Source organism: Emydura macquarii, unplaced genomic scaffold, assembly GCF_026122565.2.
Source record: "Emydura macquarii macquarii isolate MOO-44397 ecotype Brisbane River unplaced genomic scaffold, CSIRO-AGI_Emac_v2 contig_1119, whole genome shotgun sequence".
NCBI lineage: Eukaryota > Metazoa > Chordata > Testudines > Chelidae > Emydura > Emydura macquarii.
Window position 1 is genome coordinate 6,743,835 of NW_027131256.1, and position 22,681 is coordinate 6,766,515.

At 44.9% G+C, this 22,681-nt stretch overlaps 1 protein-coding gene across 5 annotated transcripts in view; it reads left to right on the top strand.

Annotated features, from left to right (window-relative positions):
* The window catches only part of LSAMP (limbic system associated membrane protein), a 1,203,385-nt gene that overhangs the window by 1,054,188 nt on the left and 126,516 nt on the right, over positions 1 to 22,681 (top strand). For all 5 annotated transcript variants that reach the window (XM_067546053.1, XM_067546052.1, XM_067546054.1 and 2 more), the window contains one exon: positions 5,467 to 5,592. In XM_067546053.1, coding sequence (XP_067402154.1) covers positions 5,467 to 5,592 — 126 coding nt within the window. The remainder of the gene's footprint in view (positions 1 to 5,466; positions 5,593 to 22,681) is intronic.

A 22,681-nucleotide genomic window follows, 5' to 3' on the forward strand; every position in this document is an offset into this window, starting at 1 on the left:
TGGAAACAAATCACTTGCTCTCATCCTTAGAGTAACAGTGATTGCACTGGGGGAGGTTATTCTGTTCTTCATGTCTTGTTCTTTTTCTTTTTGTCATTTAAATTCCTGTGAGTTTTAGTTGTCATGAAAGTGAGGGATTGACAGCAATTAACGAGAGCTGGTGCAGTGCAAACAGGTTCTGTGCAAGAATCTCCTACCCAGCTCTTGCTGCATCTCACTTGGGACCTGAGCACCTCTTTCTGTTACAGTCCTGAGTACCCCACACTCAGCTCTGTCTGTGCACCGCACCTGCAGCCCCCATCCCTTCGCTAGTCCAGTCCTGGGCTCCACATAGCTCTGCCAATGCCCCTCCCTCCTGCCCTGCAGCACACCCTGCTATCCCAGTCCTGGGATTCTCTTGAGCAGACTGCCACTCATGCCTAATTGTGTGTGGTGTTTATCTCCACTGACACCAAGCTGAGATGTTGACCTGGTGTCAGAAGAACCTTGCAGAGTATGAACCAGAGAGAAGAGGCTGTGAATTCTCACACTTCTTTCTCCTCTGAGTTAATTATTTTAAAACCTGCAGAATTTGTCACTGGCGTGTGTTCTACCTCTAGGTATGAAGCAGTGCTTCGCTGTACAATGCGCTACTGTATGGTGACCCCTTTTGCCTTCTGTTGTACTCTGCCTGCTCATCAGCTCTCCACCGGGTGGCATGCTAGGTGCAAAGTAGTGACTTGGGAGGTGACATGAGCTAATCCTCTTGAAAGGGAGGCAACAGTCCTCCCCGGCCATTGCTGGAAAAGGAGGCTTGCGGCCTCGCTGTGACCACCCCATCTCTCTGATAGTCTAATTGCTACAGTTACCTCCTCTTGGAAACCCTGCAGAGGTTGAGTCTGAGAGCCTGGCGGTGCTTCCTCAACCACTCTGAGCTAGAAAGAGTCTGGGAGCAGTCTGTCACCCCATGAGGGACTCCCTGAAAGGTGGAGTATGAAAGAAGCCCCTCCTCTTTCCGTAAGGCTCCCCAAAAAGTTGAATCTAGAAGTAACTCCTTCTCTGCCGTGGGTGTCCCACACTCTGGTGGCCATGACCGTGCTAGTAGCTTCCAAGAGACCCAAATTTAATTCATTTTGGTGCCAGCTCCTGGATGGAGAGTGTATGAGTGTATGTATGAGAGTCACTGTTTGACAGCTTGTGAAGTGAGGCTGTCTCCCCAGCTCCTTTGGGCTGAGCCGTTTTCTCAGCATTTCTACTTCCAGCACCCCTGTGACCGAGGAAACACAACACAACCCCCATGTGAAAAGATAAGGTCAAAGCGTCTCATTTTAAGACTGTTCAAAAAAGGTGCGTACAAAGACGTGACTGGCACCAGGAGGCCATGCTACAAAGAAAGCTGTGGCTGGTGCTGAAACCTTCGGTATTTTAACATGCTGACTTGACACCCACAAAATTAAAATCTTCCAACTTATATTTGTGTAATGTCAGCCTGTCCACTAGCATCCAATAGCTTTTAGCACTAGACGGTTTTGGATTCTGAACATGCAAAACTAAACCACATTTTAAACTCTGTATTTGCTGTGAAATTTGTTTTCCCCCAGCCCTTCCCCTAGGCTGAGATGGCAGCTGGAAGGAACTAGCCATTAAATTCCCAACTGGGTTTCAGCATCAGCTGCCCCTTTTTTCTCATATGAGAAGTGGCAGCCCAGAGGTGACCATCTGGTCACCTTTTCTCCCTCCTGAGCATTTAGGTTGCCTGGTGAATCAGACCTATTTTATTTCCTGGATTTATTTGGTGCTCAGGAAACTGAGAGGATTGACAAAAGCCAGGCAGCACAAAGCATATTTCCTCATTGCAGCTCTGCTGTTGAACCTCAATATTGGCTTTTAATACCCCCTGCTATTCAACTCTGGTTTCCCTTGCACAGCCTCAGTGCCGTCTACAGCGTCATCTGTTGTTCTCATCTTGGGTCAGTCCATAGCAGACTTTCACCTGTCCTAGTGTGTGGCTCTTTCCTGATGGGGAGGGACAGGCACCAAAACCAGATGGCACATATACGACTTCTAATTCCTCCTACTCCTGCTCCAGGTTATTTTATTACTTCTCCGGGGGGCTGCCTGAGCCCTTCTTTTAGCCCCCAAAATTCTGTCCACCCATTTTCCCTCTTTACGCCTTCATATGCTGCAAGACCTCACGTCACGTCCAACCATCTGTTCAGGAGAGGGAGGCTGTGTACATGTCCTTCTAAAGTCCACTAATGTCTCTCCTGAGCCAGCCAGAGAGGTCACCGCAAAGCATTGCCAAGTGCCCCTTCCCCCCTTCTGGACCAAGTACACAGATCTCAGGGCATTTGCAGAGAGTGCTGTAAGTGGGTGATGGGGTAACCTAAGAATAAAAAACAGCCATACTGGGTCAGAGCAACGGTCCATCTAGCCCAATATCTAGCCTGTCTTCGGACAGTGGCCAATGCCAGATGCTTCAGAGGGAATGAACAGAACAGGGCAATCAGCAAGTGATCCACCCCGTGTCATCTACTCCCAGTTTCTGGCAAACAGAGCATAGTTTTGCATCCCTGCTCATCCTGGCTAACAGCCATTGATGGATCTATCCTCCATGAATTGATCTAGTTCTTTTTTGAACCCAGTTATAGTTTTGGCCTTCACAACATCTCCTGCCAAGGAGTTCCACAGGTTGACTGTGCATTGTGTGAAGAAGCACTTCCTTTTGTTAATTTTAAACCAGCTGTCTGTTAATCTCATTGGATGAACCCTGGTTCTTGTGTTATCTGAAGGAGTCAATAACATTTCCTTATTCGCTTTTTCCACACCAGTCAAAATTATATATAACTCTATCATATTTCCTCTTAGGCATCTCTTTTCCAAGCAGAAAAGTCCCAGTCTTTTTAATCTCTCCTCCTATGGAAGCTGTTCCATACACCTAATAATTTATGTTGCCCTTCTCTGTACTATTTCCAATTTTAATATATCTTTTTTGAGATGGGGCAACCAGGTCTGCATGCAGTATTCAAGGTGTGGGTCTACCATGGATTTATCTAGAGGCATATGATAGATTGCTAACATTCTGGTAGCTTTTTTGACTTCCACTGCACGTTGAGCTCATATCTTCAGAAAACTATCCCCAATGACTCCAAGCTCTCTTTCTTGAGGTAACAGCTAATTTAGAGCCCATCATTTTGTATTTATAATTGGGATTATGTTTTCCAATGTGCTTTACTTTGCATTTATCAACATTGAATTTCATCTGCCATTTTGTTGCCCAGTCACCCAGCCAACTTCTGCTGGGAGTTCTACACACAGCAGACTTGTGCAGAAGGGAGTCCTCTGTGCTCTCTTCATTTTGCGCCTTGACTCTGAAATGCTGGCCAGGAATTTGGGGCCCAGAGAGAGAAGACGGTGGTAATTTTGGACAATTGTGGAGTTAAGGTCATTCCTAAGAACATGGTGGAACAGGTGGGACAGAATTGCCCCAGCTGGGCTGCCTTTCTTCCTCCCAATCAATTTGTGTGGGCAGCTCTGCCTCCAAAGGGCTGTCAACCAACAATGCCAGGGCTGGGGCATGGGAGCATCTCTCTGTTTACTTTGTGGTAAGCAAAGCAGAAAATGATCTTATTTCATTCCTCACTACACACACATTCTAAAACTGAAAATAAAAAAGGGTGGGGGGGGGGGAATGAATAATCTTCGTTATTGAGTTCCCCTGAATCCCCCTGAGCATGAAGCATGGATGTGAGAAAAGAAACTGGAACAATCTTTATTGCCTCTGGGGAAGACTTTGTACTGGCTGCTGCCCTTGACCCCAGATGGAGTGAATATCGGTTGTGAAGCCCATTGGGGTATTTCTCGATGAAAGATGCTACAGAAATATTATCCTCACCAGCTGCAGTACTCCACAATGGAGTTTGCTTTAGGTAGTTAATACATCTTAGGGCTAACATCTAGCAACTAAATGAAACATGTATGGCAAGTTGCAAGCTCAACCCATGGTGAGCATTTGTTTATATCACCAACAAAACAGTGTCTTGTTCGGCAGGATTGCTTGTCTTTGCTCAGGAGATGTAATAATAGCTAATACGTAGTCTTGGCCTGTGCCCAATGTGGGTTAGGAAGTTTGCAGAGTGCCTCTAGGCCTGGCTCTGGAGAAGCCAGCTGGCTAGGCAATCGGAACTGTAGAAGGATTCAGCTGGGCCATTCTGACTGAGGAAATGAGTTTGAAGCACTGTGACAGTTGTGGCACTTTAGTGCTTCCCCGGGTCAGTCATGCAAGTTGCTTGCAAGTTCTCTCTGAGTACCCAGCCCTTACCAAACATGAAGCAACAGCAGCATGATACTAGCCTGTGTTCACGATGGTGGTAGCTCACAGTGCACTGCAACACAATGCTATTGCCGTAGGTAGATATTTGGAGCAGTGATATCCCCGGGGGATCATTCTTATAGCTGAGTAGTCAGAAAAGCAGCTAACAAGAGGGTGTATTATTAAACATTCCCCTCACCACCCATTTTCTCTTACGTCCTTGGTTTTTTGCTGGTTACTCTTCCTATTATATGTCCCCCTTCCATCCCTCAGTGTGTAAGTTGTACTCTTTTGCACACTTGCTGAATGATGTCCATGCCAGCTGTGCTGCTTTAAAGCTTATACCTGTTGTTTAACTCACCGACAACACTATTTGCATCACCACTGACTTTATCCCCTTTATCAAGGAATAGTGTAAGGCAATATCCTTAGTTAATGCAAACTGCTTCTTACATGTATCGGGCCCAGCTTGGCTCTTCTCAGTACTTTCTGGCTTCCCTCTGGCCTTGCCTATACCTCCGTTCCACTTCCCCCGTTATCCCCTTTGCTCCTTTCACTCTGCCCAAGCCTCCCACACTACCATTCTCCTGTATCCTCCTTCCGCTCCCATCTTCACACCTTCTCCCATGTCATCACCTGCACCTGGACTCTCTCTGGTGCTCCAGGTGATCAACCCTACTTTCCTTTAAACACACAAGCTCCAGGAAGCCCCCAGTGATCACACACCTCCTGCAAGTGAGACAAGCTGTCATGCATACACCAAACACAAGCTAGTGAGCAAGAGATTTTTTGTTCTTGGGCAATTTCCTGTCTTACAATATCATCCTAATAAATATCCATAAACGTACTGAGCATAATTCTGCTCCAACTTCAATACAGCCTCACCTCCATTAAGCAACTAATTTTTGTCAGTACCTCAGAGTGGTCACGCCTCTGCTGTCAGGTAGAAACATCCTCAGGATTTTGTTCCTGAAATGTTTTGCTTGTCTATTTAGACTGCAAGCTTCTTGAGGTCAAGACTGTAACTTCCTCTGTGTTTTTTGGGCTGTGGTGAAGCTTAACAAATAATAGCACTAATTATTACTACTACTGTCTGTGAGAGGGTCCAAGGGCTGACTCTGGGTCCGGGGCCTCAGAACTCTTGGTAACGTGCTCCAACATTTTTGTCTTCACAGTTCCACCAAAGATCTCCAATATCTCCTCGGATGTCGTTGTGAATGAGGGCAGCAATGTGACCCTGGTGTGCATGGCAAATGGGCGCCCCGAGCCTGTCATCACCTGGAGACACCTCACCCCAACAGGTAAGTCACGCAGCATAGGCCTTCTGCATGCACCATGGTGGTGAGCAGAGGAGGTTTCAATGGTGAGTCAGGCAGCTGCAAAGAGGGGTAAGTCCATGTGATGAGCAATGCCAAGGTACGGAGGGTATTTGTGCATTAGGCTGTGCAGAACATCATAATCCGCTTGCCTCAGGCAATCTTTTAAATGATGTCATTAGGAGCTGTATGTGCTTGACCCTTTGCTTCATCTTAGCCGTTGTCTTCATCTAGCTGCTGTAGTCTCTGCTGCTGGCAATGCACACTGCAGGGGAAAAGGGACCACAGCCACTAATGGGTACGATCTTCCCCCTCCCTCTGTGCCATCTAATAATAAGTCCAGAAGGATCCTTTGAAAACCACCAAATTGGCTGCCAACCCTTTTGCCTCAAAGAGGAGGCAGGCAGTGAGCACATGGTAGACAGCGGCTTTGCACTCCATTAAAGGGGAAAGAAGGTATTTTCTCTATCTGGATGACAGAAAAGGAGGACGGAATAGGACACAGAGCAAGCAAGAAATCAGCCAGCTCTGTTCAGCTATTCATTACTCCTTTGAAACTGCAGGACTTGGCAGCCTTGGAGAGCAAACATTCCTGTCATTAGCCCCACTGACCTCATGCAGCAGACCCCTAGGGAAGCAAGAAGCCTCCTGTCTATTCGTCCCTTGAAAATGTATCAGCGGGAAGGGAACAATACACAGATGCCTCTTCCTCACCCCTTCCCTGCTCTCATTTATAGCTAGCTCCTGGTTCCATTCAAATCAATGGGGAAAGCGCCCATGAGAGCAGGATCAGGCCCTGAATATGAGATTTACAACACTGTATTGTAACGTTTGTTTGTTGAGGAAGGCTCCAGGCTGCCGGAGCAGAAACTTTCTTCAAGTGCAAAGGACTGTGAAACTAAATCATCTAGTGCAAGTCAGCAACCAGAAAGAGAAAGAGGGAGAGGGTCAGGGAAGGAGGGAAACAGGACAGAGAGATACGGGGAGAAAGAGAGATGGAGAGATAGAACTCAAGAAATTAGAGATGGGACTCGATCCAAATACTTCATCCAGCACATTCCTTCTCCCTCCCAACCCCGAATTTGGGGGGAGTTCAGATTCTACACCAAATTTCCTGTCTTGCTGCCGTGGGCCTCGTCAAAATACTACAACTCTAAACAGCTTTGGGACATCTGAGATCCAGACCTTTATTTTGTGGCTTTGGCTCATCTCTAGGAGAAATGGAAGGAGGAAGAGGCGGGCACAGAGCCAGGGAGAGAGAACGTGACTTTTTTTTTTTTGTGGAGTCAAGTGCCTGGTTTTTCTCTTCTGTTATGATCAATATTGAGTGTGATGTGCCATTGAGGTGTGCAGGAAAATATGACCTAATTTTTCTTTAATTAAGTTATGTATTTACAAGCCGCTAACTCCCAAGGGGCAATTTGGCTCTAAGATGCATTTCTTTATTGAACCTTTGATCTCCCTTCTATGTCAGAATTTCAGTCCTCACCGCTGTCTAATTCTTTCTCTTTGTATTCGAGTCGGAGTCATTTCCTTGTTGTGCTCTGAGCATCTCCTAGCATTGTTTGAGTTAATATATGGATATTAATGTCCGTGAAAATTTAATACAAGAGTTCCAGATTTGCGATACACCACCTCTGTCAGTGCTCAGATCCCACAGCAAGAGGCACTTTTGATAACTAGAGACTGTGGATGGATGTTGCTATATACATGTGATCAATTGCAGAGCCATACAATAAATTGCACATGGCATACACCTTTGCTTGCCTCACCTGTACTTTGCCCATTGATTGATGCACATCAGGATTACTTCTAATATTCCAAGCCAATTGTTGGCCATTAAACCAACTCCAAGATTAGCCATGAGGAGGTTTCCCTCTTCTTAACAAATGTGGAATTTCATCATTCTGCGATACAGGAGGAAAAGTAGCTGTTGCCTGGACTCTCATCCAAGCCCTCATAATCTCCTCTCTCAACTAATGGAATTTCATCCTCTGCAGCCTAGACCAGTGATTCCCAACCCATGGCCCACGGGCCAAATGTGGCTCACTGGGGCTTTCAAAGTGGTCCACCGTTCCCCTCCCACTTGCTGCATAGGGAGCCGCTGCCTAAGGACCGAGGCAGAGCGCATTGCGGGACTAAAAGACCGGTGAAGCTCCTTGCTGCAGCCAAGGAGATGGGAGATCAGAGAAGAGGGAGGCAGCCTCCTCACTGAACTCCTTCCATCTGGCTTCAGTGGGGCTTCTGGTGGAGACTGGTGACCCTTCAGGGTTGTAAAATGTTACCTGTGGCCCCTGAGTCAAAAAGGTTAGGAACTACTGGCCTAGACAGATCCCAACTTGCCCCACTTCTATCCATTCGGAACACAGCTGCAAAGATTGTTTTCCTGGCTCATTGCTTCAGTCACCTCTACCCTCTCTTTGTGTCCCCCGACTGGCTTCCCCTTCTCAACCACTTTGAACACAAACTAGTTCTCTTCAATGTTGAGATCCTTCATGATCTAGCTATCATGATCTGCCTCCACTCTGCCAAAGATGCCAGTATTTACAGCCCCTTCGTTAATTTTTCAGCATGCAGATTCACACTTTCTTCCATGCTGTCCCCTCTGCATGGTAGGAGCTCCCTGTAGACATCCACAAAGCCACCTCATGGTCCTCTTTCAAATTCCTCCTTAAACCTTTCCTCTGACATGAAGCCTACAAAAAAACCCTCAACAATGATTAGGCTGCTGGTGTGCTGAAACTACTGCCTATATACTGATGAGTATTGTCTCTTTTTTTGTGATCCTCCATTTGTATCCGTTGTCTCTTGTCTTCTACTTAGTTTTTAATTGCCTCGAGGCAGGGGATCATCTTTAATTTATGTGTTTGTACAGTACCTAGCACAATAGGGCCTTGATCCATGAATGAGACACCTAGGCCTCAATACAAATATTATTACTATTAATATAATTGTCCAACCAGGAAGGATCAGGGAATCTCCCATTTCCAGGAGTACAGTGCATCTAGTTCTAGTCATACTAGATCAAAGGGCATCTAATCTTAAAATCACCATGATATTACACATCAAAAAGCTAGGTTAGGTAACTTTTAAGAGGTTTCCAAAATGGTTTAGATAGGTGTTTTTCTGTTCTTCTGAGCCCTGTACAGTTGGACCTATGATAAAACTGTTATCCACCCTTAATGACCATCCATGTTTCTTTCCATAGCAAGAACTATGAGTTTAGGGTCCTGGCAAGAAACCTGGCATGGCTTTGGTGCTAGATGGTGGGGGGAAATGCTGGGCCTGTAGGAGGGAAGGATGCTGAGGCTAGGTGAGGGTCCTGCTGCTGGCTTGTGAGGGTTATTAGCTGAGCTTCTGGGTTGTGGTCAGTGGAGTGGGGCCATCTCCCTTCTTCTCTCCTCCCCATGTACACAGTGTTCAACTGTGGGGTAGAGGAAGGGCTGTTTCCAGGCTAGTTCCACAGCACCTTGGAGTGATGCTGCTCCTTTCCTGCAGGAGGTAAGACGTAGGAGCTGCTTCAGGGCAGAACAGGGGTGAAGTCCAGGCAGTAGGAGCAAGAGAGCCAGTTGCTGCTTTTCTCCCTGCCCTGGTTTTCCTGGGGCCCCAGCAATGGTGGGGGTTTGCTGCTTTCTCAGATGGTTGGAGGTGACCAACTGGTTGAGAAATCCTGATCTATTTTTCATATCTTTACGGCTGGGTCATCAAGCTGCCTTATATATATCAGCACACAGGCCTTCTGGTGACAGAAATGTTAGTATTAGCGCATGTGGACATCTCTAAAAACTATCTAAAGTAGTTTTCCTAGAAACCAAAGTGTCATGATTTTAGGATATTCGTGTGCCAGACCTAGAAATGGATTTTGGATAATCCCTGGAAAGGCAGCTGTCCAGTGGGATAATACTCCTGTTCTAGCAATGGCAAGCCTGTTAAAGCTGTCCCTGGGTATAACCCACTCAGACCAGTGGAGGTTTCATTCTCTTCTTTTACTTGATCCACATTTCTCTGGCAGGTTCTTTTCTTCTAAACCGGGGCTCTTTGAGCAACCCATAGGCTTGGAATGTTAGAAGCAGTCCTAGCGGAGAAGATAGATTAGTGAGCCAATTGAAAGGAGCACTTTGGAACATGGCTAGATGGTGTAACACAAGATTGCAGAGCAAAAGGAATTCTTTCCCTGGTTATCATACCTACAGATGAGGGTTAATGGAGACATTAAAAAATCTGAAGGGACAGAATTACCTTTGCTTTGTGCCCTAACCTCAAGGTATGGATGGCTTATTTCTCTTGGCTTGCTTTCATTCAGTTTATTCATTGCACACTTTGACTAATCACCTGAGTAAGTACTGGCCGAATGGAATTATTTCCTGCCAGCTGGAAAGTGGGAGAGAAGAATACAAGTGATAAGAAATGATGGACCATTTCTCATGCAGGGGAAGAAAGGGATGCTTGGATCCCCTGAGGATGGACACTCTAGAACTATGATGCACAGAAAGAGGGATGGAAGCATGTGGGAAGTAAAATTCTTCATGAAAGTCATTTTATGCCTTCCCCTCCCTTCTCCTTCCATCTTTGGTGTGAAGAAATATCAGACATTTTTCTCACATCAGCTACAAGTTTCCAAGCCCAGAAGTTGCCTATAGGAAGCTCCCTTTCTTCCCCCATGAGGTTGCTAAATTGTGACTATTGCTGTTGTCTGTATTGTTGAAGCAAAGGGAAAAGAACCTTTTCATAATTCACATGGCAAATATCAATGCAAATCAGCTTTAATTCTTGGAGGTATTCTGATAATGAAAGCTGAAATGTCAAGCCTTGGGATGTCCTCAGTTCCCAGTTCATTCTCCATTGCAGCTCCTTTGCTATCAGGGTGGCAGGGAGATGGATTTTGAATGAGCAGTTTGTGATCCTCCAGGGACCTCTGAATGCCAGCTGGCAGAGAGAGAGCATGTGGGGGGTGCCTAGGATTTTACAGGGATCCCCTGGGTCAGATATATACACAATAGTTCATCAAAGGGTGGCATGTGAGGTTTCTACCAAGAGCCAGTAGCCCGCTGGTCAACATAATCGTGAAATGTATGTAAGGACAATATCTGATATGTTATGTATCTATACTACAAATTATGTTCCAAAACCTTAAAATTAAGGAAGGTCACCAAGAGATGATGTGCCTCAAACAGGTTCCTTTCAGGTAGAGGTAACAAACTGTTATCTCCTTGTCTGGTGATTTGGATATTGTGTATTGTATGCTCCATAGTGTGTGTCTGCTTGCATACTAAACCACAGGCTAATCAAGAGACTGCAAAATCTACAAGAAAGGGGTACATATGAGAAAAAAAACGTAGATTGTTGGGCTATATCTAGGGGTGCAGAGGTATCCCTGGATCTTTCACTGAGGAGGCAAGCTGGCAGCATGACTTGTCTCATGTATGGAAGATCAAAGGAAGCCTGGCTAGAAAATGCTGGAAGGACTTTGGGTGAGCATTGCTCTGTAAGACATGAAGGTATCTAGTGAAGTAAGTCTAGGCTCTAGAATGTGTGTTTATGAATGTATTTTATATGGAACCATTTGTTTTCAGTACTACTACTTGCTATCAGTTGAATCTCTGTACTTGTTAAATAAACTTGCTTTCACAAGAAACATATCTAAGTGCTGAGAGTGAGTGAAGCAATATATTTATTAGACCAGCTTCTGTTTGTGACAGACAAGTTTTCAAGCCACATGGAGCTCTTCTTCCGGTCCAGGAAAGGCACTCTGTCCCAGCTAAATGCCAGGTGGAAGAGATTGTTTAGCATAAGTAGATAGCACATATTCTAAGGGACCATTCAAGGTAGAGTGACCCATTAACACCTCTGCAGTCAGCACAAAAAGGGGGGGTTAACGGGTTACAGATTGTCATAATAAGCCATAAATCCTGCGTCTCTGTTCAGTCCGTGATTTTTAGTGTCTACCAGTGTAATGGATTTAAGCTCCCAGGCTCATCTTTCCAAAGTGTTGGGGGGGTTTCCCTTGAGGATGAGGTCTGATGAGTCAGATATAGAGTGATCGTTTTGTGAACAGTGTTCACCCAAAGCTGATAGGGTGTTTTTGTCCTTTATCATTTTCCCACATGAGTTCATTTGAGCATGTGGGGATTGTCTGGTTTCAACCACACAGTAATTGAGGGGGCATTTAGTGCACTGGATGAGGTATACCCCATGTTGTGACAGGCATGTGCTGGATCCATGGATCCTGAAAGATGTGTTATGAAAGGAGTCGAAGTGCTGTGAGTTCAACAGAGTAGTGATTTGAGGTGAAACTGGTAAGATGGGATATACGGGTTCTTTGGAAGCCGTGTTATCTGTGGAACAATTTCTAGATGTTCCAGGAAGACCCTCAGAGAACACATGGAGTGTGTCTATTGCTAGAGAGACAGCAAGGCCTAGAGAGGAGTGATTGTGTTGCCTCTGGCCAGTGGAGTTGAAGAGCTGACTAATGGCAGAAACAAACGAGGTTTTCTCATGCTAACAGCATGCTTTAGCGAGGGACCTCACAATCCTGGGTACCCTGGAAAGTGTCACACAGGTGGAGAGAAAATAACCACAGTTTCCCAGCAGAGCCATTTTCTTCTTTATCCTTCTGGCTAGTGCGTTGTAAAACTATCCTTGTTATCCAGTTATAGAAAGTCTAACAGTCATTCTGTCAGTTATAACTAATGGAGCTATTGCTTCAGCTTGAATGCCAGAGCTTTCACCTGGGAATTTTCAGGACCTCGGTTCTAATCCCACTACCACCTACCTCTTCCTTACTATTTTATCAGTGTATCTATTGCCCAGGGCTCATCTGTAAGGCTGTTTAAGTCTGCTTTACAGTATATCACCTGGCATCTTGGCCTGTGAAGTTAACCCATGGTAATGTGATGGGAACCATCTGAATTGGACTTGTCAGAAATCGTACTGCATTTATCTAGAGTGGGTATGAGTATGTGTCTTCCTATATGGAGTGGATATATTTATCAATTGTCAGTGCAGGAAGTCTTTCATTAAGGGTATCCTGGAACCCGCCACTCCCCAAGGGGAAAACACCCAGCTGTTCCTCCCTGTGACACTGTTTGGGGAGTTTAATAGAGATTATGTTATATATTGTCATGCCCTTAACTTTTTTTTTTTTTAAAAGTACAGCTCTTTTCTCATGGGATGCAATCCCATCTAACACCTGTTATCTTGCCACTGCCCAGCCACGGCCAGTAATGCCAGGTCCTGCCTTATACCATCTAACACACTGCCATTTATACGTGGTCAGAAGAGTCTCTGAGGCCTATGTCAGGCAGCCAACCCAGCCTGGATCAATGGCACTAGATTAAAGTCTATCCTCTCTGAACAAGAAAAGAACCTAATAACATAGTTTCTGGCAGAATGAAAGTGGCACCTTATTTTGAGAGCACTTGAATTTTACTCTATTTCTGACTTTACATAGGTTTGTTCAGGCTATTGAATCACACCTTTCTCCACCCACCTCCTGAACTGTTTAATGCCACCCTGATCTCCAATCTCAGGGACTTTAAAACCAGAACATGAAAAAGCTTTCTTATTGCCATCTAGAGAGAGACCATCTAAATTCCCCCTCATCTTATTCAAAGGTATATTAGATGCTTGGTTGATTTAAGGATATTTTCTTGGGAATCTTGAGGACCGTAAAGCATTGTTTGCGTTAAAAATATTTACCCATTTTAAGAAGTGATTTAACCCTTACAAAGTAGGCCTAAGAATGGGTTCAGTGTGAACCTGTTTAATGTCAATATGGAGGCAGGCTAGCTGAAATGGTACAAGTGGTCCTTCCACTATTCTCTCACAATGCATCAGTTGCCTTCTGAAATCTCCCAGAGTGTACCATTTCTTGGTGCTGTGGCTGGAACTGTGGGGTAGATACCTATAGGGCACTGCAACTTCAGATGGTTTTAAACAGTACCAGTATGGCAGTGGGGCAAGCCTGCGCTGGTTCTTCAACTGGTTCAGCATGAGACTGAACTGTTGGTGCTTCAGAGACATCTGCTAAACCAGTTCAACTGCAAACAGTTCAACTCTGTGGGTATGTCTACATTATGGAGCCTATGCCCTGCTACTAGCTCCAGCCCCAGCCCCTGCTCCTGGCCCCTGGCTGCCGGGAGGGAGAGGTGTGTAGACCAAAAAAGTTTGGGGACCACTGGTGTAGGAACACTACCTCCCCAGTTACTGTCAACTATGTCAACAGAAGCCCTCTTCTGCCAATATTGCTACATCTACGCTGGGGGTTTTGTCGGCATAACTACATCTGTCAGGGCTTTTTCACATCTCTTACCAATAACTTTTAAATGTAGACCAAGCCTAAAATGTAGCCAGTGTATGATGTTCTGCATTAAATTTCCAAGTATCTTCATTCCCTGTTCACCCTTCATGACTACCATGTGGACTGGTGATTACAACTCTGAGGGGAAAAACCACAACTCCTTTCAGATCCCTATTACCACCAGGCTGTATCTATAGTTACTTGAGATGGCTCAAAGCAGGAGCTGGGATATTCTGGTGATGAGTGCAATATAAGAACCTGAATAGATGCAAAATTATTGCAAAACCCAACTCCATGTAGTGGTAGCAAGAAAAATGAATGAGAAAGCCTATTAAATGTACTGGACCGATTCTCACTAACAAGGCATGAGCAATTCTCATTGAGTCTTATAGGAGTTACTCATATCCTACAAAGTTTTGAGAGAGCAGAGGGTAGCTTTGTGTCCCAACAGTATATGTGATGGGGAAGGAGTGTATACAATACTCTTCCTGTAACATGAAAGTAGACTGTGGAACTCACTGCCACAAGAAGTCACTGAAGCCAAGAACTTAGCAAGATTCAGAAAGGGGATTGGACATTTCTGTGGAAAATAAGAATATCTAAAGTTGTGATAATTTATGATAAAAATATTGGTAGGGGTATTATGCTACATGCTTGAGGGCTTAACTGTGAGAGATCAGAGTAAAACAGAATGTGGAAGGCATATTATTCAATATCCCAGCTGTTCCCGATTATATGGGCTGTGTACAGATTCCTCTTTAGCATAGCTCCCAATAGCAAGAAACCAGAGAGTTCTGGGAAGGAACATGATTGAAGGTGGCTACTGGTCCATCCAGGTCTATCTGAAGCTCTTGTCTAGCTTTTTCCCCCTGTCGTTCTTGTTTATATCTAAAGCCCCATCAGTGTGCTTTGTGCTGCATGTGACACCTAGAGGAAGAACCAGGGCCTGCCACAATAAGATGATAACCAGAAAACCCCCAGCATGGGCCATCAAAAGCCAACTCCTTCAATACTGGGTGATGGTGAGTGAAAAGAGGATTTCTGGTTATCTAAATACTTTTGGATTTAGTCCTTGTCTCTCATGCATTCTCAAAACCTCAGGAGCAAAATCTTGAGGAGGAAACATACTGTACATAAATCTGGGTTTTTGTTTCTTCTTGTTGCTGCACCAGCTCCTCCAGTTCTCCAGTCCGCCTCTCTTCATTGCCTTGGCACAAACCGGGAGTGTAGAATTTTAAAAGTATCGGGCTGATTGCCGATTTTTAGGAGACTTGAGGGAGGAGTGAGCTCTTTAACCCTCTTTTGCTACTTCCCTGAAAAAGAATTTCTGCCAGGATTATGGCCTCTTCTTCACACACAGGGACCCCACACTGGGCCTTCTGCAGTCACTGTTTGGTGTAGGACTCTTGTGAAATTTCTTTCTCCCTCTTGGGCCCGTCTTCATCTTCCCTGACAGTATAAAAATGGATGCTGGCTCTCAAAGAGGCTGGGATGCAAGCCAAAGACTCAAGCGTTCTTAGGATTCTCAGAAGGCATGAAAAGAGTCAGCCTCTTCATTATCTTTCCAATCTCCCAACCCCATCTCCTCTCTTACTTCTAAGAATTCTCTCCTCTTCCTGCATGACCTGGGAGCAGGAAAATATAATCACCCTTTCTCTTCTGTCTGTGTTAAACTAGATCCTGAAACCTTGCTCTCGCCACACACATAGAAGAGGACTTTGATATCTTCCATCAGTGCCCAGAGATGCATGTGCTGCTCACAGATCACTTGTGTTGTAACAATGCCCCATCCAGTCCCGCTGCCCGGAATGATGTTCCAATGCAAACACTGCTGATGCATGAAACATTTATCTTCTTAACAGCTTTGATTTCTCTCTTCTGCCTCAATGGCAGAGAGGGAGTGGGGTTTTCTTGGCAGAGCAAGTCTTTTGGCTGTTAGAGTAACACAGAAAATAGGCCATATTCTTCCTTGTTTCAACTCTATCCCCTGGAATGGAGTTACACCCAAGGTGAGTTTGCTTATCAGCTTCTGGTTAATCATGTTGCCATGCAATAATTCTGATGATTTTGCTTGCTTTTGCTGGGGAGATGTGGTGTCTTTACTTAGTGGTCTATCCATTCTCAGCTGACTGTGTGAGGGTCCTTTTATGTGAGACCTTAAAAGCTAAAGCTGTTCTGTGCATATTTGAAATATACCATGCTCCTTTTTTTTTTTTTTTTTTTTTGGTAAGAGCAGTGTTTTCCCCAGTTTCTCTGAACATAATGTCCCACCTTTTGCACTGTTGTGCAGTCTCCTGCCTTCCACCCCCAGAGGTAGCTGTAATCCAGGGGCAATGTGTCTATTTTGTAGAGTGGTTTGGGAAGAAAAGGGCTATAGAAACAGGCTGATATTAAACAGCACTTTAGCTTTTTCTAGTCACTAGTTTATGAAGATCCCAAAACAATGAAGCAAAGGGTGAAAGTTGCATCGATGGGGGAGAAAAATCAAAATCTTCCATGATAAGCAGACAGGGAAAGGAAATACCACACAACAACTTGGTGGGATCCCAGTGACAGCTTAATGTATCTTACCACATTTTCCTCAGTTCCCACCTTCAGAAAGCTATTGACATCCATGGATTTGCATTGGTGTAACTAAGAGGATAATTGCCCCCACTTTCTTTGGTAAGCTAGAGGACCCTGTCTGGTTTTCATCTGACTGCCCCTATGCAAACTCTGCACACCAAATGGGACCCTTCCCCGAGCATCTGTTGGCAGTGATCCCCTGGTGGATCTCACCTCTGAGGTTGAGAACTGCTGTGTTAGAGAGAGTGGTCAGTTAAACCAAAGTGAGTTGCCTGGGGATGATATAACCAATGGTAATACACTGGCTAGGGATGTGTAATTGTCTCCCTCTAGTGACCTGCCTCAGCAACTATAACAGCCTGCTATGTACTCACAGTAAAAGGAGCTACTCCTTTAACTCAAGTGGCCGATGACTCTGTTTTCAGAACTGAAGGTCCTGAGTTCAGTCTTCTCTAGTACCTGTGTGTTACAACCCCCACTGGTGACTGCAGATTTGTGGCCTTGATTCACTACTTATGTTTTAAAACACTCTTGCTCTTGAGTCTCCTGAGATGCAGAGATGATGGGTGCATTAAGGAGAGAAAAGTCATGACTTTCGGTGTTTAACGTTTCCAATGTAAGTACATTTCAGAGTTCTCCCTTAAAAAGAAAATGGCAAGGTTTGCATTTTTTCTATAGATAATATATATATTATTTTCTTTGCAGCAAGCAGGCTGCTCCCGATCTCATCACAGCAGGGAGGGGAAAATGAACCTTAGAATCATAGAAGATTAGGGTTGGAAGGGCCCTCAGGAGGTCATCTAGTCCAACCCGCAGCTCAAAGCAGGACCAACCTCCACTAAATCATCCCAGCCAGGACTTTGTCAAGCCGGGCCTTAAAAGCCTCTAAGGATGGAGATTCCACCACTCCCTAGTAATAAGAAGGAAAAGTTAGGAGAGCAGCTCAAAGTTTCTCCAGGCACTTTTTAAAAGGAAGATTTTTTTTTCTTCACTTTGCTGCTTAGGGCCTGATCTGTTCTCTCTTCACTGAAGCAGGAGCTGGCTCTTTCCACCGCTTCCTCCTTCCTGGGGCCCAGTGAAGGCTGACGACAGCTCTGTCCTGGGCTGCATGCTGCAGAGAAGGCTCTCTGGAAGCTACAGTGCTAGTTTCACACACAGCCCTAAAGCCTCCCTGCCTTACATTTCTCACATGCGATAGGATGGACTCTCTTGCTTCTCTTCCTCCACGCCTTCCCCCGCTCTCTCTCCCTGCCTTGCACCAACCCCAGTCACAAAGCCGCTTGGCACATGCCTGCTAGCTCCAGTGATAGCTGGAAAATACGCTGGCAGGCGGCTACGTTTGTCAAACAGATACAGGCTTCAGAAATAATTGAGCTGGACTCCAGCAGCCTCTGAGGTGCAGAGAAGAAGGGAGGATGGATTAATGCGCTTGTATTGTAGGGAGAAAAATCAGAATATTCTCTATCGCCCACAAGCTCCCCATCCCATATATTCCCCCATTCTCTTCCTTTCCAGTCTAGCCTCTATTTATTGTGTGGTGTGGCATATATCAGAATAACTGCAGTCCAGTGTGCTATAATAATAGGCATAGCACTTATTCAGCATGGTCATTGACACAGGAAGTGTGATCTATTTGGTAGGCCATCAGGAGACCTGGGTTTTATGTCTGTTTCTGCTACTGGCTCTCTGTGACGCTTGAGTAAGTCGCTGCCTTCCTCTGCCTCAGTTTCCCTCTTTGTAAAATAGCAGTGATGATGCAGGCCCACTGTTGTAAAAGGCTTTGCAGTCTCTGGTTGAAAAGACCTACATCCATGCTAATTAGTAATACATAGCGCTCTCCACCCGTACATCACTGTGCAAGCAGCAGCTGATTGAAGCATGAGCTGGTGAAGAACACTTTGTTGCTCTGTGATCACAGGAGGCTGGTAAGTTGGCAAGCAGCTGTCACCGGGAGGATGGTGCGTGGGTGGGCACGCGCTGGGAGAGGAAATGAGGGAAGCAGAACTTGAAAGATGCTCTTCTGAAATGAGGAGAGGCTCTGAGTGAGAAGATGAGCTGTAAGGGCTGTAAAAACCTGAGGCTCCTCAGGACGATGATGCATAAGGAGTTCAGCAGCCAGTTGGCCTCCAACCCCAAGGAGCTTTTCTCCAGGGTTCAAACACAGGCCTGGTGGAAATGAGCACAGACCTGTTGAAGTCAGTGGGACTTGCACCCACTTACAGTCCAGCTGAATTTGGCCAGGGTTGCTGTTGGTCGGTCGGTCCGTCTGTCTGTCCCCTCATCCTCCCTGTACAAGGGGTTTGGTTTGCATCTTCAATCTTAACTCATGGAATGACCTTCTCCTTCCTGTCTGTGGAGAGGGTACAGCACAGAGCTTCGAAATTTGTCTCTTTAAATGCTGCATCTTTAAATGTTTTTCTTTCTTTCTTTCTTTCTTTTGGAGGAGGAGGAGTTAGTCTGATCCTGTTCCCTAAAAGACAAGAAAGACACACACAAGAGGGGAAAGAAAACAGGACCAATTAGAAAATGCAGCTTCTGTCTCTGGTGTTGAGTCTCTCTTGAAACCTCCCTGCTGGAAAAACACAGACATGCTATCCCAAAATCTGGCAAATTGGTATCACCATTGGGCTGTTTAGGACATTGCTTTTAGCTGCCTCTTTCTGGACCCAGGCTTACAGCTATGTTATAAAATACACAGGCTTGGGTGGCTGAGCCAGAGTATCCTTAGACAGAAGGGAAAAGGAGAGGGGTGGAAAAGAGAAGAAATAAGTTGGGGAACGAAAGGACACATACGTGGGTGAGGGGGGGAACCACATCCTGGATGGCATTTGGGATTCATCTGGAACCAGTGGGACTGGGGGTGTCATTTGGGTACCTCTTTTGTTGCAGTCTGTCAGGATATCTCTCAGCATCAGGAGAATGAAGGCCCAGTAATGTTATGGTGGACCTCAATGTCCCAGGAGAAGCTTGTTCCTTCCCCTTCTTTCAGTCAGCAACTGTTACACTGGTGCTCTGCCTCTGCTAATTTTCACACACCTCCCCGCCCCCTCCCCCTCAAGTCTCTTTTAGAGGAACCCAAAGGGGAGTGATGGATGAAATAGCCCATCACTTCATTATTTTGTCCTCCAATTAGGCCTAATTTTCAACACTCCAATTTTGGTTCACGGGTTCCTGTCCCACGCTTTTCCTGTTTACTAGGCATGATCTTCACACAGTCCTTGAATTATATCACAAGGCCTTTTTGTTTGTACTAGTTCAGTCGTTCTGTTTTTGCATCTGTCAGTTCCACAGGTTGATTGTTTGCATATAGGTGTGTTTCCTTTGTTGCTTTTAAATTTACAAAGCCCTTTGATCTCATTGCATGTCCCTTTGTTCTTGTGTCATGGGAACTGGGGGGAGGAGGAGCGGAAGGATAGATCAGTTCTCTAGGAAAGACGAAGGTTAACAAAGACTGTGTTCTGAGCCGGACCTTTACAAATTTTGAGGCCTGTTCTCACTGATCCCATGGAGTTATTAGGTCAGTCCATCCAGCACAAGACGTTTAGTGTTGGTGAAATTCCCAGTGCTGCTGCTGCCATTGCTGTTCATCCTGTGAGTGTATGGATTATGGAACTGCTAGCCTTCACCGTGGGGTTGCAACTATCTTGAGTTTTTCACTTAAAGCAGGAACTCACTTTCTGTGTTTGATATGAAGAATGCCTTCCTCAAATTTACAGCACATAGTGTGTGTGTGCGTGCGTGTGCATGCATGCAACAGTCTCAGTTGCTGTGAGTTGCGTTTCTCGAACCATGGTTCCCTGTCCTGAGAGCAGATAGAGCTATAGCAAGTGCTGGGATCAGCGTAGGCTTGGCACTGACAGAGGCACTGCTGGTATTTCTATAGGTTCTTCCTAAAACTCATATTTTTTAATTGGCACGTGAGGAGAAAGTTATGTCAAATACCAGGGAATACCCACTGGAGACTGACACTGATAGACATCTGCAGAACTGTAGGTATCGTGGTGCAAGCTGGAAGATTTCCTCAGTCAGAGACTGGAGATCAGTGAGCAATTTGTTTAAAAGAAATGAGCATCATCCAGGAGGTTTTGCAACTTGTGCTGATAACAGTCTGTCTGTCAAGCTTAAGTGGCATCAAGTGGCTTAGAGCAAGGGCTCTTGGGCATTAAATGGTTTCTACCAAATACCAAGCCCATTACCGTGATTGGCTGTTATAGCCCTCTAAACGGCAAACGTGATTAAATTGGTCGTTATGAAACCCTAAAGATGCATAATTATGAAAAATAAGACTCGAGTGTGCGAAGATTGCCATCTCACTGGCTGCTTGGTATTTCGAGGAGGAATCAAGGCAGAAATGTTTTAAAAGCACACACAGGTTGTTTTATTTGTATGCTGAAGAACTTGAAATCCCTCTAGCCCCCAGACCTGGGTATTCTTCAGTAGGAAGAAAATTCATATGTAAGATCTCATCCACATCTGAGCAGTACATCCAGAGCAGACCAAAAAACAACTCTAATCAATATACCTTAGTCCTGACTTGCAGCCCCCTGCTATTCCACTCCTAGATTTCCCACACAGCCCTGCCAATACTCCTTGATTCTGGCCTGCAGCCCCTCTCCCTCCCTCTCCCGTCCAGATAGCACCAGACATGGAGCAGAGAACAATGCAAATTGGTCAGTGGCCAGGCTTGATAAACCTCTGGTGTTCCAGGTTCCTGCCTTTCTTGAGTCAGAGTCAATAGCACTGACAAGGAGAGAGGCCAGTCATATGCAGCCTTTCAGTAGAAGTAGTTGTCTTTTACTTACTTTGGTGCTTCCGCTACCCCGATCAAGTTTTACCACCACCTTGGAAAGAAAAACAATCATTCTGTGTTTGCACCGCCTTGAGGGATTCTCTGGTTTCCCGGATTACAGCGAGTTTCTTTCCAAGTATGCACTAGGTGACTTACTGAGCCAAACTCCTTGTTTTTCTTGCTGGAACCAAGATGTCACCAAGGAACTATTGGGCATTTACTTCCCCACTTACTCCCTGTGTGTCTGGAATATAAAGCACTACCAGATACATCTCCAAAACCCGCTGCTCGTTTTCTTCCCTAATTTTTCTTTCTTTCTTCATTTCTTTCTACTCTCTCTCTTCTCTTCCTCCACTACCTTTTGTCATCTGATTTGTTATACTTGTTATATTTGTTTGTTTGTAAATCAAATGCTCTTTTACAAATGGTTGGCTATAGGTTGATATCTGTGCACTCATGACATTATTCATGTTTAACAAGCTACTCTGTGTTTGAATGTATGTTTTTGTGCAGGTGTGTATGAGAGAGAGAGAGAGAGAGACATTCAGATTATTTGCTGTGAACAACAGTGCCTATCACTACCAGACACTACTTGGTTTGCTGCTGCAGTTACGTCCACATACTTGCTGTTTCTGCTCTCTATCCTCCTTCAATCATCTAACTTGCAAAGAAGTTTTCAACTGACTACCAGGGCACTTGGCTGCTGGAATTTTTGGATGACATGATGATTTCAAGATTCGCAGACATGTCCAAATTACCACAGTCATACAAATACTAACAGCATGAACTCAGGAATAAAAGCGTAGTGAACTCATCACTTTTATTGGTGAATCAAATTTTGTGTATTGATCAGCCCGCTGTAATTTTTGCATGTGTGTTCATGTGCACATATGTGCATGTTCTTGTCTGTTTTTATGTGAGCGTGCATATGTGTTCATGTTCACGTGGTATTTTCTTTGGCTGACCTTCACATTGGATTCAGAATCAAATCTGTGCTCCATCATTAATGAAAGGTAAAGTGAGCCATTCATTTTGGAGAGGGATTTGTCTCTTCCATAGTTAAGGTTGATGCATGTCTTTCATTATAATCACAATTTCAACATATCCACTAATCTGTCTAATCCAAAAATGGTCTGCTTGAAAATTCACATGTGTGAATTTGTACGTGTTGAATGTTCTGAAACATTACATCTCACAGAGTGTTTAAGAAAGATGGGAATCCAACAATAATGGAGTGATCTCACTTCTTGGACATTTTCCTAATTCTTTTTTTATGGCTTGTCATAATTCACAAATATTTTTTCGGCCTAGAGGTTCCAACGTGTGTTTTAATAAGTTTGTCTGCATGAGAGCTGATGTCTTTTGGGACACGGGAATACGGAATTATTTTATTATTACTGGCTTCCACAAGCATTGTGAGC